Here is an 18,530-nt window from a genome sequence, read left to right on the forward strand (position 1 = left end):
CAACAATATTTATAACAATAACTGTAGTACAACATATGTAAAACAGAATAAGGGAAAAATGTTGCCTTTAGGAGGAGGCTAGATAGAAGAAGCACATATTGGCATAATGGCACTGACATCTTGGCACTGTCTAGATCTAAATTTGTCAACTGCAGATGCACTATCCACAACCTGGATGTCGGGAATACAGCAGTTTAACAAATACACAGCTGCCACCATTTATAATTTCTGAAGGTTTTGTTCCTTTATTAAATCCTTGTCCAAGAAAAATGGTCTATAATGGCGGTTATTTAACAAAAGGCAGCCAGCCAGCCAAATGTAAATCTTCACTATCACTATTATTAAGCCCAGAGGATAATACAAGACAATACCCATCCAAGCCAGAGTCTGTCTACGCTGCTGCCATCAGGCAAAAGATACAGAAATATCTACTGCTGAATTACCAGACTGAAGAGCAGCTTCTTACCTGTGCCACTGCTTAATTCATCCTCAACACTCCTCTGTGTAAATGAGTTTGTTCTAAAGTTTTATTTATATCTTCATCTTCAAATTCCAATCAGTCAATCAAAACTACATCGAAATCTCAGGACACAACCTCGTTGTAAGATGCTAAATAAAATTGCGTGTCCTTACAGTTTCAGCTGCAAAACTTCGACTAACACTTGAACTGATATTGAGGATCTTCAGCAGGAGGATGTGAGCTAAACAAACTGGGCGGAAGATCCACCTGTGTCGCTGTTGTTTCTGTATGATGATCTACTCAAGCGGCCCACAGAACAACCAGCCAACTGGGATTTTTCCTGGTGCTCTTTATGGCCTGCCTGTTCTGTCATATCACCTGGAACTATATTACTGGCAACAAACTTTCGGACTGTTCTCAGTCATTATATTGCAAAAAATTGAAAAGGTAGCACATCTCAAGTCTGCAAGTCAAGGGGGACAAAAATACTTACATTTCAGTTATTTATTGAGCTCACATCACAATAAACAAACACGCGTTTCGGCAGAAAGCCCTCATCAGAGCGTTTCGTGTCGTCTTCTCAGTCAGTGTTTGGTTGCAAGCAATATCAGTTATGAGGCTACTGATGATTCACTTTTTGTCTTGCAGATGTGCTATATTCTTTTAAAGTCTGAGAACTACAGGTCTGCTGTGATGTGACTTGTGGCAGCGGCTGCACAAGGAATTACAATCTTGACTTTGAATACTCGGTTCAGTTTGACCTCTTTTTCAACGAATTAACTCTGATTATTGGACCTATTCTCCTCGAGATTCTCAGAACTTCGGTGTTCTGTAGCGAACAAGTTTCCACCAGTTTTAATTGGAACCGTTGTACTCAAGGATATGTCATCAGCAGAGAGTGTTGCACAATGCGCAACAACCTGTAGAATATGTCACTTGACTTGACTATGACACGTCCACTTTGGTTCTCACTTCAAGTTAAGAACTTTTTTTTTGGTGCCAGCTGGGAACCAATTTTTCGGGCTCCTAACAAATTTATTTTTGGTTGCCATGCTCCGAATAGTTCAAAATTAGGTGCACAAACCTGAATGCAACCGGTTCCCTGTTGGTGAAAAAGGGATATGAGCGGATTCAGTGTTTATTCCTTTCCTAATCTCCAATAACTAAATCTTCAATTATAATTACAACAATATCTGACTCATAATGCTTGAAAAACAAAATAAGAACTAAGAACTGGATTTATGCATCTTGCTTTTGTGTGTTTTGGTGGTACAAAAAGAGATTAACCTCAGCTCATCCTGAAAGTTTCCAGCTCAGTAATTCAGTAACACACAACTTCAATAACCTCACCGTACAAAGACAGAAAACAAGTGCTGCATAGGCTTGTTTTGCAAAAAGTACAAGTATAGAATATGTCAAATTCATACAGTGATAGGAGGGAAATACAACCTGACTTTGTTGTTGGTATTAATTTACCCACATCTGAATACCTGCAAATGAGTACAGGGCTTGTCATATTTGATAAATTTTCATCCACAGAGGGACAATACTCCAGAGGCCAGATGAGAGAGGCAGAACAACTTTGAAGAAGAATTGTTTTGCTGAGTTGATTTATTGTCAACAATGAATAGCTCGCCTTCATTTCTTTCCTCTCCACCACGCACATATGAAGGCTCCTTTGAAAATTATGCACGGACTGACTGATCAGCTTTCATTCTTTAAGGTCAGGGTGTTCATTAAAATTGACAGACTGACTGGGTGATACTTTGAGGTGTTGCCACTGCCGTGACCTTTGCAAAAAGGCAGCGTTAGACTTGCCATTTGGGACGTCTTCCCGTGAAGTGATAAACATTCTCTCCAACTGCTCCTCTTCAAACCCTATCAGAGCTGTGATCTCAATTAGCCAGCGACGGAGAGACGAATCACGGACCGGAGTTGACAAGAGACAGCAAGGTTTCTAAGCACCGCCAGCTGATTCAAGAAAATGGCTGCTTCAACAAACAGCACTGACTTGCCTTTTGTTGCTTTGTGGTTCCTCTATCAATCTTCCTTCTTCCCACTTACTCTACCTCTAACACTCTCATCTAAATCTCCTTAAGTTATTGTTTTTTTTAAACATACACGATCCCGCATCTCTTCAGACAGTGATATATTGGAAAGTCAGGCTGAGATGGACAGCTGCCCCCCTCACTGTAGTTTGGGTGAGTGACAGGGCTGGGAGTGCTGCCAATAATGTTGATCTTCAACCACAGTGATGCCCCTGTTCTCACATCATGGATAAGTTACTTCACCTGATTGCATCTTCCCTACAGAGTTAAACTGTCATATACGTTTAATTCTGATGACAGTGCCAGAGTTTATGTGAGTCCAATCCTCACGTAGGTCTATTTGTGTGCGAGACTTAGCTGTGTAGCAGAGATTAATACTCTGACATCTTGTTAGGACTGTTGGCTTGCCTTAAATTTACTTTGTTGAAGGCTGAAAATAGTTTTTGCAGGTACTCAATGGGTTGTATTTTTGTGGGTGTTCAAAACACTCTAGCTTTGAGTGTTATCAGCTGCTGGCATCGCCCTGACCCGAACTGCACTTTGTCCATTGATTTAGTATTTTTGCACCTTATGTAACTCCTGTGGTAGCTTTGGAGCCTGCAGCCTCAACATGTTCTCACTTTCAACTCACATACTTGCCAACCCTCCCAGTTTTCCCGGGAGGCTACCGTTTTTCATTGCCCTCTCCCAGTTTCCTACTGGGGTCACAACTGTCCCATATATCTCCAAATTTAAGACAAATTTCTGGCACTGTAGAGTGTGTGTGAGCCGTACAACTCTCAAACTCTACTGTTTCACAAATCTAGGGGTACCATCTAAGTGCAACATTGCTCATGCTTCATCCTCGTCAGTGAATCAATGACAGATAGAGAAATGGAGAATAGTGAGAGGAAGAAATACTCAAGCAAATTCCATACATCCTGGAAAGAAGAATTCAGTTTCTTACGTCAAGTTTTAAAGGAATGGAGCACATTTATCTAACAGCAGCCTAACTAACATACCCTTATAAAAAAAATGTCTGTGTGTGGCATGAGGCACTACAAATGAAAGTTGAGCTGGCCTCAGCTTTTTGCAGTGCTTCAAGGACTTGGTGGTTTTACTGCCAAGGTTTGGCAAGGTCTGTTGGTGTATAAATACTGAAAATTAATATATAAATAAAGATAAATAAATAGAAAAACAGAACACAATAAACACACAAAAAAACAAAAATGTAAAATAGTAGAAATAATATTCACAAGTGTGACTGTTATTTAAATAGATAAAGACGCCGTGCAGTTTTATGAAGGAGTGCAATAGGTTTGACATGGAATGTGCAAGTTAGTCATTTTCTAGGTTTATTTAAACCTACCCTTTTTTCTTATTGTGACATCTACCAAAAAAACCTGAAGCTTGATGATTCACTGTTCACTGACCCCACACACAAGAACTCATTGACAACAACCTTTGGTTACACTGGAATCCATTTGTAAAAAAAAAAACTTACTTTGACGTGGAAATGGTCTTATCTCTTAGCAAAGTCTACACTTCATGCAAGTGACTTTCTTGCTGGTTTTGTTTGGTTATTGCAGTTCGGGACACATTTGCATCCAACCCTGTGGTGAACTTTACATTAGTTTTATTATCAATGTAATGCGAATTATTGATTGAAGATGTGGAATTAATCGTACCACATCTAACATCCCTGTGATCTTGTCTTCCAAAAAGCTTTTCTCGTCTGGTCCATGACTATTTCTGACTGAACCCTCAGTTGGGCTGCATTATACTATAAGGGGAATCACTGATTATAATGCAGGTGCTGTCAATTTTAAGTTAATCTGAGCTTTAATTTAATTTGAGCAAGTTACAATTGGACTTCTTAGAACCTGCGTAAGCAAGGTTTTTTAATGCTCAGTAACATGATGTACACTTGCCCAAAAAGTATTTTGTCCCATAAACAATTTACCGAAAAGAAGCAGCTGTGCAACGGTGAATAGATTTTTCTTAGGATCACATACCCTATAAAGACTTTTTATTTTATCAACAGAATGTAATCCATTCGGTTCAATACCATTTGCAACGTTTAGAAGAGCTGTATGGTTAAATTATCTCACATGAAGTCTGCCGCTCGCCCCATGTTTGAACCCGGTATCTGGTTCCCTGTAATACATCCGTGATGTCAACACTGTTTGCTGCCTCAGCTCTCTCCACCCAAGCCTTCTCCTTATGAGCTAAGTTTTTTGTTTTATTGATTTAACTTAGACTTAATGTCCATGCGTGTTTATTAGAGGGGATTTGTTCTTCAAGCAGAATCCTCATTGCTTCGTTGCTGCATTGATTATTTGAGGGCTCACTCAAAGAGCGGAGAGTTTGGAGGCATCGCTGAATATATCATGAGGTGACACCGTGTTAGATGCTGGGAGTATAAAGTAAGGCAATACAGTTTGATAACTAGAACTGCAGTTTGCTTATGTTCTTTCTCCACCATCTGTGGTGTTTGTGACGGGGCTATGTTGAACTTGTTTATGCAACAGGGACTATAGGGATCATCAAAGTTTTCTTAGTTGTATAATAGCATAAATATGGGAGAAAGGTCACTAGAGTTTAAAAGGACAGATGATACAGTTTAGAAATCCAGCCAGAGGCTTATCACAAAACAATCATTTAATTATATAAGTATATGCAGACTTATTTATGATCCATAGTGTCTACAGCTGAAGTTGTACAGAACAGCCGTCTTCTTTCTCAGAGCAGACTATCAGGGGGACTGTATTTTCTTTGCACTTATTCAAACACCAAGCACAGTAATTTGGACCCCGAGGCAAAATCACAGTGGTGGCTGTCTAAATGTCAAAAATGGCTAGCAGTCACTCTGGCACCACTTATGAGTGTCAAACTACTACTTCAAGCTGGGCAGACTAACAATAGTTGAGATGTGGAAATGTTTTGTGTTTTTCTTAAATCTCAAAGAAAAAATATGATACAAACACAAATCAGTTCTCTTTTCTTTAGGCAAATCGAACTGGAGTTTGAACCAGTAATTGCATTCTCAAGTACAGAACTTCATCACTGGAGAGGGCGCTGGTCAAAAAGGTAATTTGGACCGAATCAAAAGACAATGGGATTGGATGTCCTTGAGTAGTACACAAACAAATCACTCTTGCTCATTTTTCTGATTTCTGTTTCCTGGTTTTCTCACATAACAACTAGTCTTCAGACTTTGTCTCGTGATTTTTTCTTTTCTCATAGCTACTTTTTATCACTTCAAAGATACCCAGCTAGGATGAGAGCATAACACCCCACAATAAAATGTATTGCAGTTGACACACAGAATTGACTGTGAAGTCACTCCCCCCCGTGACTATTGCTGCTATACTACGATGAACCTGGTCTCACTAGACGTATGAATAACATGCCAATGTCTTAATCACTTTGTTTGTTTACCACAGTGCATTTTAGTTTGTCATGAGTCATTTCATGCCATTTAGTCTGTACAGAAACATTCAGAAAACTCTGTATGTTTGACAAGCAATGTAACATGCGTAAACATGACATTTAAAATGTTCCAAGTAAGATCATGTTGGCATGGCACATAATGGCTGATTCACCACTAAAGACACTTGATCCTTGATTTCAGACACAGATAGACAAAAACAAGTTATTTGTTTCTACGTGGTGACTGAAATGACAACTTTAACCCACAGACTTTATCAGCTCTAGCTAGCTACCTAATTAAACTGTCCTTACCCTAACTTAACCTAAATCTGAATATACTATATATATGAATATAGGCATGAATAGGGAATTTTTTATGTAACCTGTAGCTCTAATGCTGGGTTAAGTTACTTCTGTAGATAGTTAGTACGTTAGGCTTATACAGCTTATGTTAGAGCAGATAAACACACGATTTAGCCCATTTGTCACACTACTGTTCTTGTATTTTTGGTTTTGGCTATAAAAGGCACCACTATCCAAACTCTTTAAATGCAGAGTATCACTCTTCAGCATTTGGAAAAATCCAAAGCCTTACAGATGTACAGTGCCTAGTTACAGTTGCTAAGCTATATGACTGGACAATCGCTTCTCCAGTGAGGAGTTTGATGAAAGGTCAATTAACCTGAGTGGACCCATTGCCCTACACTACGCTATTTCCCTTAAAAAACTGTACAATCCTTGTGTGGCATCATTCAAAAACTCAAAGGACTAACTGTATGCTTGTTACACAATCCATCCTGATTTGAAAAAGGGCTACATGCAGTTTTAACTCATCAGGGATGTGTTATCCATCCTTTTGCAAGTCTATCTATCTTTATCTTTCCAAGCACTCTGTTGTTTCAGGAGCGTGTGTGAAAGTGTATGTGTGTTTATTTTATTCCCGAGAGGGTTGAGGAAGGAGTACATCAGATAATACACCTGAACAAGAGCATGGCAAACAGCATCCTCCACCCTGAGTGTCCTGTCTGACCGTGCATAACACTAGAACATACTGTTCACAGCACCAGAGGAGCAGCTAAGAAAAGGACACGGAGTGATTGCAGACAGTTGGGAAAAGAGGCTGGCGGTTTAAAGCTGAATAAGAAAATGCATGAGTAGGCAAAACAGAGATGAAGCATTTGTTTTAGGGGTTCACCACAGTGGGTCAAGTCAGATGCTGTTAGTTGTCAGTCACTGGAAAATATGTTAACCTGACTGATCAATTAGCTGAAACATCAAGCTCATCACAGAATCATCGTAAAAGGTTAATTCTACCCTTTGGCACTGTGAACAAGCATGAGACAAGTCAAAGACATCCACTAGTAAATATTTTATGGATAAAAATCTTTTTCCAACTCACCTCCAAAGAGTGCTCTCAGTGACACTGCCAATATGAAAGTCGTACAGCTTGGTTAGAATCAGGATCACCTGCAAAGAGAGGGAATTCAACCATTACAATCTTCATATGAGGCATTCAAAGTTCAGCAGAATATTGACTTATATCTAAGAATATCATTTTTATTTAATCACTCATTACTATCCTGGTCTAATGCCAGGATCAAATGTGAAGGAGTTTAAGAATCTCAGTGTCTTGTTCACAAGTGAGGGTAAGATGGAACACAAGATGACAAGCATGTATCTATAGAGTCCTATGTTCCAAGGGTCCTGTGCTTTGTGCTAACCCCCAACACATTACATGCTATAAAGACTTAGGGGTAGGACCTTGGGAACATAGGACCCTAGGAGAGCACATATGTAGAAATGGGGAACGTAGGACCATGGAACATATAAATTGTCCCATTGGTTGGTTCCACATCAGAAGCAGTGGGAACTTTACCGGACTGGACTGAACTTCTCAAAACCAGATGACCAACTTCCCAGCTTGCACCTTTCCAACCTGCACCTGTGGTTATTAGATTTGAGTATTTACCAAAAAAACTCGATTACAGGTACAACTGGCCAAAATTAGCTCTCTCGCCCTTAAATCAATGGTTTGACATTTGGCAAATCACTTTTTTTGCTAGAAGTTTCATGAGAAAATCAGTACCATTTCTTTACACAGAAAACAATGCCACAGCCAACAGCCAGTTAGTTTAGAAACAGGGGGAAACAGCTAGCCATCTTGTTTGTTTAATCAGTATAAACGCGACCTCCTGAAGTTTTGTTGTCTCTACGAGGTTTCCAGGAAACCAGCAGGAAGTCAGGAAATGGTCGACATATTGGAGCACCCTGGTAACTCACTTGGTAGAGTGTAGGCTGAGTCCTTATCGTAGTGGCCTGGGTTTGATTCCATCCCATGGCCATTTCTATTGTGTCCTATCTCACCTATCAATTAGAAATAGGTTTGACACATACATCGTCTAACTCCCATCAAGAAGGCGAACAACAAACTAGGAATGTAAAGACAGGGTCGAGAACTCATCTGGAAGGAGCTCAGAGTAGAAACACTGCTCCTTTGCATTGAGAGCAGCCAGTTAAGCATCTGGTATGGCTGCCTCCTAAATGCCTCCCTGTGAAGTTAGGCTCTTCGTTGCACATTCAACCAGGAGGGTACCTTGGGGCAGCCCCAGAATGTACAAGAGGGATTGCTGTCTGGCTTGGGATTGCCCCAGGAAGAGCTGGAGGACGCTGCTATGCAGAAGGACATCCTTATGCTACCTTACTTAACCTCCTTCCAGTGCAAGCTGGATAAGCGGTGGAAAGTGAATTGAAGGATCTTCATTTAAGTATTGTGGTGGACAAAATTTATATATGTTGTAATCCCATACAACCAACTTATGTCCTTAAAAATCAACATCTTTACACAGCAGTTTAAGCCCCCTAAAGGTGGTTACTACATTGCCAATACAAACTCAAAAGTTGCAGCCGCTTCACAGAATAACATTATGTACAGTTTTAGTGCAGTGCAGGAACTGCAGATTAGTTTAACAAGTAGATTATTTATTGTACATTTTGATGTTGAAATAATTCTACATTTGGACATCTACTGCCACTTTTTCTTGCCAGGCCATACTTGCATTTGTAACCTGCTAAAGCTGTCGCAAGTCTCATACTAAAATTCAACTGAATGTCAAAATGAATGATATAAAATTAAATGAAAACAATACTGTGTGTTTTCTCTATCACAAAAAAGTACGTACTTCTTAATCCCTGTGACAAAATAACAAATTGCATGAACAGTAAATTGAATTCTCCCAAACACCAGTTAGGAAAACATTACACGGTTCTGGGAGTAATAAATTAACATGTTGGGAGGCAGTGCTTTGCATAATTAGCACTGTGTAACCATCGCTGTGTATGCCACTTTGAAACTTAGTTTTTCTCTTGATGGAGCACACTGCCATCCCTGCCCCTGTGGAAAAGCCTGATCCAACAGACTCTGCGTTCACAGCTTTGGTCTGTGGTCTTTCGGAGAGATAATCAGCAGGCGGGGCACTTTGATAAGCACTGTGCAAGTCCTCAGAGCGAATTGCAAGACATGAAGGCCAAGTCTGCCGTGACAGGATCAGTGGTCAGCTGTGATACTCCACTCCAGAGTGGAGGATCACAACACTGTTGCACACAGATGGCTGGGGGTGTCAAGTTTCAAGAGAGATGACTAAAGGTAATAAACTTAACAACATACTTTGACATGAAAAAATTAGTCAAGCCAATGTGAAAACACAGCGCACTCATGCATTTACATTTTATACACACATGACCTGACCTCACCGAGGGAAACATCCTTTTACATAATAGATGCTATTTTCATCCACCAGTCTGTGTGTCGTCTGCTGCACTGCTTTCCTTTTCTGACTAAACGACTGCTGCTCTTCCTCATTAGCATCTACATCTCTCGTTAGCATTTCCCTCCGCACAACAAGCTTATGCTTGTTTAAAGCAACCCGACAAGCTTGACTTGAGTCACTTGGCTGGGAGGGGATGCATGAGGTGTGGCTTTGGCTCTTCTGACAGGCATCAGCAATCAGGGCTAGATCAGAAGAAACTGAAACTCTGTACAAATTGGAAGAGAACCAGTGCGCTCATGTCCTCATGAAGCTCTGAGGCCTGCAGAGTTCCAGGACCTTTGCACCTCTGGCTGAACCTCACTATCCCCGCAAGCCCTTTCAGCGAGCCAGCCATGCACCAGGGACCTTTGGGTGCCCAAGGGACCCTCCTACTAAGACTGTGAACATATGGTTCAGGCCAAGCAAGATTGCAGTGCCAGGGTGAGGCCATTGTTGAGTAAGATGTAAATGGATCCATGCCATACGGCTGCACCGCATTTAAAACTGGATCTATGTGTGATCATGTGTGCATGTTTGTGTGTATTCAGATGCATATTTGCTTGAATTGCATCTATGCGTGCTGTGCCAATATAGAGATTTGAGTGCCTCAGTGAAAGAGTGTGCGTGTGTGAGCTTTGTGCTGTCATAGATGTGTGTTTTCGTCTGCTTGGGGGGTGACACACACACAGACACAAGTTGTCTCATCCCCACACGACAATCTGAATCCTAACTTCACACTGAACAACCACGACACCAGCTTAAAAACAGAGAAACTACTATTGTCCCTTCAAACGCCTCTCAAGAAAATCTTAAAATGCGTCTCAAAAAATATCTTTTCAGCCAAGCTTAAAAGCCTTCTTTAAAGAATGTTTAATGCATTAAGCCACAGACGTGAATGAAAAAGGCTCAGAGATTTCAAGAAACACCAGGCAGATACTTCTACTGTTTATTTATTTGCTTGCTCGCAAATGTTCATGCTCTTTGTTCAGCAGACAGCGGGTGTAATGGAAGGACAAACTTGCAGCACCCTTAAAAAAAAAAAAAAAAAAAACATTGACAGAGTGTCTGTAGTTCTCCCCTTCTGAATCCTCAGCTGACTTGCAATTATTGAATCAAAATGTCAGTCACATTGCACTTGTATTAGCCTTGTTGCCTCAGCAATTAACCAACTGTGCTGAAAACATATTATTAGCATAACTAAATGTCCCCCTGTCCTCAAAGACCAAGTCAAAGTGCCAAACACAATTTTGAATACTGGTTCAGCTCATAGCGTGCTAATGGCAATGCTAATGATGTGCATGAGAAAAAATGTCCACCTCCTCTGTTTGCAGAGCAACATTTTAATTAGTGATCATGACCCAAAGAGGTTTTTTTTTTATCTGCGCTGCCAGGTACTGGTGCAAGGGAGCTTAGTAAGTCCTTAAATTACACTTGGATTTATACAGACAGCAGTGGATGAATTTGTCAATGTCAATATTCTGGTTATAATCAATTTAAAAACAGAAACAGAATAGAAATGTTCCATATAAGAACCAAAATAAACAATTTCTCTCAGTTTTAGAGGGTACTTTAAACATTTTTATAAACCAATAACGAGACAAAATGTATCACTATTAAGCCTGATTATTTTCTGGCTGCTTTTTTTCTGTGCATGTACGCTGCCTTGACATAAATTTATGGGGCCATACTCTTCACTTCCAAAAAAATGGCAGCTTCCAAGCTGAACTTGACCTGTACAGAGAGCTTGTTTTTGATGCAGACTCTCAAAGAATTAAACATTATTGGATGCCTAGACAGGAAGAAAATAAGAAATAACAACTTGTTCAAACAAATCCACTTTAAAACAACAATTAAAAACAGCTGGAAAACACACCAAGTGGGCATATAACATATGTTGTGGTTTAAATAAGAGCCCAACCAATACTGTTTTTTGGGGGGCCAATGTTGATCCCAATATTAGCAAGTAAAAGGATATATGTTTATTGAAAATCCTAAATGACACCAGGTCACCAAAAACCAAAAAATAAAGCGAACAACAAGAATTAAGAAAAAGAATAAAATATACATAAAATGCTGCCTATAAAACAAACAAGCAAAAAAACAACCTGCATAAGAGTTCTGTCCAAAAAAATAAATCAGATAACGGATACCAATATAGCTGTGCAGGGCCAATATCAGACTGATAATAATCTCTGTCTGACTCTAGTTTTAATTGTATTGTGAATTAACATAAATGAACATAAATTCACCCAAAAGTAAACTTTTCAAAGTAAAAATTGCAATGCATTGTACAGAATGACACTTCGTGTGACCAAAAATGGTCAAGAGATCGAGCATTAAGATTGATCAGATTAAGTTCAGTCCTCCCTGTGCAGCATTTATATAATTTTGTTCATTAATCCTGCTTCAGAAATCATTTCACTCTATTCAAACGCTCTGGTGCCATCAAAGTCACAGATCAAAGCCAAACAAAAGATTTTAAAACTTGAATCCATATCCACAGCGCGCGGATCTTCTCAAATACAACTTCACTTTGTATTTTCACCTCAAACAATTTCAAACAAGTCGGCTTTGTACTCTTCACTCTGAACAACATGGCTCTTTGTGCCTTTGATTGCAAAATGTCACGGTGCTCCAGTATTGACAGTCCCACACACAACCAAAAACAAGCTTTTAGTAGTCTGCAAACAAACGTCAGGATAGTCGACACTAAAATGGCAGCTGGAACTGATCATTATCTAGAAGTGATTAAGCCTCTCAGTAGCATGTCAGCAGCTGAGCAATTACTCTGTCAACTGGCAAGGACTGTTTATGAGACACATTGTCAACTGGTGGCAACCGGTTGACATCAAGGCAAGGCAGAAAAACACCAAACCCTTTCACGATATTTGGCATGACCACAAGGGAAAATGAAGCTATTGACTTAATTGAAAGTGGATAAATACATAGTGAGATGTTTTATAATAATTGTATGGATCATAAATGGAAGCAAATAGAGAGTTGAAAAAAAAAAAAAAAACGAGGGACAACAATGGAAGACATCTGACATACAGGATTCAACTGTCATCTGTTGCCTTTGTTTTCCAACTAGCAATAAAGACGGTTAGTGAACATCCGCTCATCATTTTGGCCAAAGGCTTGCTCCACCTGTGTTGTATACAGCAAATGAAACACTCAGTAATAGCACAACACAATAGCAGATAACCATTAGTTGTAGTCTCTGGACTGATCAATATTTTTTTATAAAATGGATTAAATAAAGGGTTGCTTGTAGTAACAAAAAAATAAAACAATACCACCCAGCTTTTTAATTCCTCTCAGTTCTTCTTTCTAGCCTTTTTTTTTTAACTCTTTTGTCTGTTTTTTGGCCTATAAACTTGTTCAATTTTGGAGCAAATTTGAATCACGGAGCGGATACGTAAATCATTTTTCATTTTTGTTAGCATTACTAGATCGGCCAATTGTACCACCACTGTTTATGACAAAATTAATTGCATTTGTTGCACACAACCGTCATAACCATCACCTTATATATCAAAACAAATGCAGCATGTCTACAAGAAATAAGCAATGTCTTAGTTTTTTTTTTTTTTTCTCCAATGTGCTATAACCAAATCAAGGCTATTTAAAAGTTATTGTGGGCTACTGTCATTTGCATCCCATGGATGACTGGATTATTGGCCTTGGCAGAGGTTTGGGTCAATGGGCATTAACCCTTGTATGTTTTCCCTTTTTCACAACCCATTTGTTTGTTGAAAATATTCAACTATTCAGCATCTATACAGTGTGGAGTCTGAGTAACCATCCGGCATGTTTCACAGTAAAAGAAAGCCTTGAGCCATCAGTACACAGCATCTCACAAACACAACAACGGCAAACCTCCATGTTAGCCTTAAAAAAATGTGAGGATTTTGAGTAGAGCCTTTGAGAGAACTGGAGCTGGGTGCATTAGAGCCTCTGACTGTGACAGACGCTGTTGAAACGCCTCTCTGCTAGTTTCTATCATGCTGTGTAGTTAAAGGTAATATGTCAGCCAAAAGCACCATATGTGGAGGTACCGTACACAGACACATCATTATGCACATATACTCAGACTATAAAGAGAAATAATCCCTTTAAGCCTTGAATGGGTATAACTGTTTCTTAACTACCATCACTCAAGGCAGCTTAAACTCACCACTCTGTATGTTGCAATTTACTTATCAGTAGTATGTGCAAATTAAATATATGTAGCACCCTGTGATGAAGGCCATCCGTGGATGAAAGGAGGGGAATTAAGAGTAAGTTGTGTTTGTGTGTAAACGCAGTCCACCAAGGTATCTGTTAGCTGTTGGTGTGTTCTAGTCCCATCAAGGCCACACAGGGGAGAAGACTGCAACATTGTGCCCCCTTCTGTACATCACTGACTCTGCTTCCTCCCAGCCTCCTCCTCCTCTTTCTCTTTCTGTCACTGCTTCTTCACACTCCCTCTCACGCTTTGTATCTCCATCTCTCTGTATCTGAATCACTTCTTCCCCTCTTTTATTTTCTTTCCTTCCTCGTATGCCTCCCCGGAGTGAAGTCCTCTCTCATTTACTACATCCATCATGTGTCTGTCTTTCTCCCATTCCCTTTTTTCCTCTCCGGCCACATCTCACCCCTCCATTACCTCACAAACTCTGAGTATTGCTCCCAACTTAGGCCACTTTATCTCTGTTTATCCGGGCTTGTCTTTTGTTCCTCTTTCCACTGTGCTGGTCTCCCTTGTTTTTTCTTAGTCTACTTATCTAACTCTTATCTTTGTTCTCTCAGTTGTTTCATGTATTCCCTTCCTAATATGACCAAACCTCTGCTCCTCACCTTCGCTCTGTTATTTTTCCTCTGATTATCTCTTTCTATTGCTTCTTCTGTCTCTCTCCTCTCCTTTTATTTTTACTCGTATGCCTTTGCCTCTCTGTCTTCCACCATCTCAGACTTTGAGGTGCATACTGACCAAATTCACAATTAAAGTAATTTTTATGTGTAGTGGTTGTTGAAGTGTTAAATGTGCTACTTACACTCCACCTCACTTTTCCATGAAGGGAAATAATATATCTTCACTGGCGGTAGAGTAAAATTTTAAGTCTGATGCTGTCTTAATTCACTAATTGCTAATTACTCTGTATGCAATCTCAGAAGTCATCAGCTATTGTCTGATAACTATTTAGCCTCTGGTGCAACGACCAGTGTTTCAGGACTTCTGGTGTAGTGAGCGAATATTCTGATAACAGATATCTGGACCAAGATTGCCTCTTTTGTGTGCCACAAAAAACTAAACGAGATTTAGCCAAACGTCTAATAATCTTGGTCCAATAATGATCTACAGAAATGTTGGCAGCAAGCAGACCTGCAGTTTAAGAAGAATATGTCAAAAATGTGTTATTTAAAAAATTCTGAATGGTGAGAAATCCAACATGGTGGCCTTTTATGGTCCAAAAGGCTTTTTTGAAAAACAAATTGAGCTGGACTTGTGGGTGAGAATTAGGGATGGGCATTTTCGACAAACTTTTTGATCGATAATCATGAGAATTAACGATCAATTATCGATTTAATCATTAAGAAATGTCTGATAGAAAAAATGATTAAAAATACCACAGGCAGTTTGTTTTTTTCTCAATTAAGTATTTATTTCAGGAAGAACCTTTAATCCAACAATCCTCTTGCACAATTTAGGCTACAGTTTAAATGTGCAACTGTTAAACAAAACACCGCGACGCGTCGGGCTGAAACTCCTCACAAAATAAAAGCCAGTGACAGTACTATTTTCTCAAACAAAATACAATTCCGCCTCTTTTAGACAGAATAAAAAATCATAATAAATAATAATAATTTAAGGAGAACTTTAATCCACGTCTTGCGCGATTTACAATTTAAATGTGCAACTGTTAAACAATAGAAATAGACCTACACGGAGGCGTCGGGACTCGGGATCTTAACAAAATAAGAGCCAGTAGGCTATTCTCTAAAACAAAATAAATAGGCTACATTTCGCCTCTTTTAAACACAAAAATAAAACATCATATTATTAACTAATAGTCATTTAATCAAAGAACAAAGTAGACTCGCAGCTGACCTTTTTTTTTTTTTTTTTGCCAGAAGGCACGGCTGAGAGAGGGAGATCCCACATAACAATAACACATTATAGGCCTATAGGTTTACATGAAGGCTACAGTGATAACTGTCCTGGGCTATAGCTCACTTAACCTACTTGTTTTTGTTCGCCGTGCACGCTTCATGTTTACTACCTTCAGATACGGCGGCAGGGCAGAAGTCAGCTCGCAGGCGGTTTTCTCTGCTGTCCTTAGGCTATATCGCCCCCCGCTGGTGGGATATTTTACTACCGCCACATAGTGAAATTCATTACGTTGCTTTCTCGACGCACACTACATGAACTCTGTTTAACACTGTCGAAAAATCGAAAACAAATTACGTGATCGACAAAATTCTTAATGATCAATTATCGATCATCGATTAATCGTGCTCATCCCTAGTGAGAATCAGTCAAATCAGTTGGACTTGCAGTGTGAGGTGTGCGGCCTTCCTAAAATTGTGTTAATTACAGCGCCACCATCTGGCTGTTTGGGCACATATTTCTTGCGAAACACTTGCATGTCAGTTATTGGGCCAAGTTTCACTTTCTAGATCATTCCAGCTCGCAGCAACTCCAGTCTTGCAGCAGAAATATAATAAAATATGACAGAAACTCAATTTGTGGTTTTAACCCCAGTTATCTCAAAATGTATATATTTCAATGAAAAGTCAATTCACAATGTATGTGCTCTAGAGCCTCCAGATAATAAACTAGTTCTAATTTCCCCAAATCCAGCTTTTATGTACGTCTTAAACTCCAGCAGATGAACGTGAAAACAAAATGTGCACATGCATCTTTCTGCATAGTGAAGCTCAAATATCCAAAGATTTCTCAAACATTTCAAGAGATCAGAGATTTAATCAAAAAAATGTCACTCACTTCTCTTAAATGCAAAACTTTAGTTTAACTTTTCAAGTGACAGATTTTGGATTTTGGACCAAAAGCTCCTCATTTATCATTCACTGGTGCAACATAAGTTTCTGCTCGAGCAGGTGACATGGCATTCAAAAAAGAGCTTTGGGATCAATACAGTGCCTCAAGGTGAGGGAAAGGTCAATTGATAAACCAATCAAGTGGCCACCATGGCAGGAGTGAGATTGGGAGCCTATCTGCTTTATCACCTGAGCTGGACTTCTAGGCTGTAGGAGGGAGGAATAACCTTTCCAGCACACACTGAGATAAACCTGTCATATTACGCCGTGCATTCCCTCCCCTAAAAAAGTTTTAGGTGCTTCCATTTCACACAAGCTCACTATATCCTACCCCGGCTTCAAAGACTTGAGATAGAAGCGTTACCATAACAACCGCTGCTTGCAAAGCAGCTGCAAATGCTCGCCAAGCTGCAGCCATTCTGGACTCACAGTTTCTAAAAGTCTAGAGAAACCCGCCACTATCTTCTTCACACAGGATTTATAATTTGTCAAAGGCGAGGATATCCTGGCACGGGTGATATGAAAATGCTGAAACGTATCCAACGTCAAAAGGAAATTGGAAAGTCATTTCTTTCACTTAACGCTACTTTTTGCTGCACAGCTGTGAACTGGCTGCGGATATGCAAAGCATGAAACTGAGCCGCGAGGCTCAACGTTTGCTGCCATTTTGAATGATAGCTGAAGCCTGATGGATGATCAAATCCTTCAGATTTGAATCTGTACTTTCAAGTCATTCTTGGCATTTGTTTCATCCCCTCTGGAGTATAAACAGAATGTTTCCTGCATGAAGACAGTTTCACAGTGCAAGGTAAGACATCAGCCTCTTTCTAGCACCTAATTAGGCTCAACAAACTCCAAAAATATTTGCAGATTCAAAGGGAAATCTGCATTGTCTTAAACAAACAAAGGGAAAATGCTGCTCTTCCAAGTCTTCAACCTTATTATTATTAATAGCCTCCATTTGCATGGGCTATTTTAAGCATCTCAGGAGCACGCAGCCACTACAATCTCCCATTTGCCTGTTTTTTCTTTCCCAGGGTACATCTGTCTCTCAGGCCAGCTCTTGAGGATGTCAAGCGAAGCAAACACTATCTGGCTGTCCGTGGAGCCTGCACTGGGGGTTAGAGCTTATCACAGTGCAGGCAAGGGTGCAATAAAAACAAAGACTCTCTGACTTTACCCCATCATGCTACATAACAGACAGACAGATAGAAAAAAATGACACATACTGGCCAGACATCACAGCGAAACAAAAGAGACATCCCACAATTTCAGAGCTGATTAGGGAAAAAAAAAGAATGTGAAAGTATAATAATGTATCTTTGACAATAAAAGAAAAGAGAAGCAAAGCGGTCCAGTTTTCTCTGTTCTACTGCATCTGATTTTTTTCATCTTATCATTAAATACATGGAGGGGTTAATTCAGTAGCAGCCCACAGTGACAATCTGGGAGATGTTCAAAGAATTTCCATTTCTCTGAGGGAACTATTTTTATAAGACTGTAGCCCTGCATGTTCACTAATTAGAAAAGGGGCCAGGAGCTGCTGTGTATATGGGAAGGATACCTCAAGTTGAAAAATGGACTGTGGTTCAGAGAAAGCTTAGAATGTCATTAATAAGATGCTGTCCAGTTTAGCCTGCAAGTATGTACAAGAATGTTTATTGAGTGCTGCAGCATCATTCCTAAGGGAAGCATCCAGTGATTCAAGAAGCTACAGTCAAAGTAGAAACGGTCTAACAAATCCAAAAACCCTTCCATAAAAAG

The 18,530-nt window shown here is 39.7% G+C and overlaps 1 protein-coding gene across 1 annotated transcript in view; it reads right to left on the reverse strand.

Moving 5' to 3' along the window:
• sorcs3a (sortilin related VPS10 domain containing receptor 3a) overlaps nt 1–18,530 on the reverse strand; it is a 264,513-nt gene that overhangs the window by 150,653 nt on the left and 95,330 nt on the right. Inside the window, exon 2 of the mRNA XM_084715689.1 lies at nt 7,319–7,386. Coding sequence (XP_084571815.1) covers nt 7,319–7,386 — 68 coding nt within the window. The remainder of the gene's footprint in view (nt 1–7,318; nt 7,387–18,530) is intronic.

The sequence above is a fragment of the Lutjanus erythropterus genome, chromosome 3 (assembly GCF_056507025.1).
Source record: "Lutjanus erythropterus isolate fLutEry1 chromosome 3, fLutEry1.hap2, whole genome shotgun sequence".
Classification (NCBI taxonomy): Eukaryota; Metazoa; Chordata; class Actinopteri; order Lutjaniformes; family Lutjanidae; genus Lutjanus; species Lutjanus erythropterus.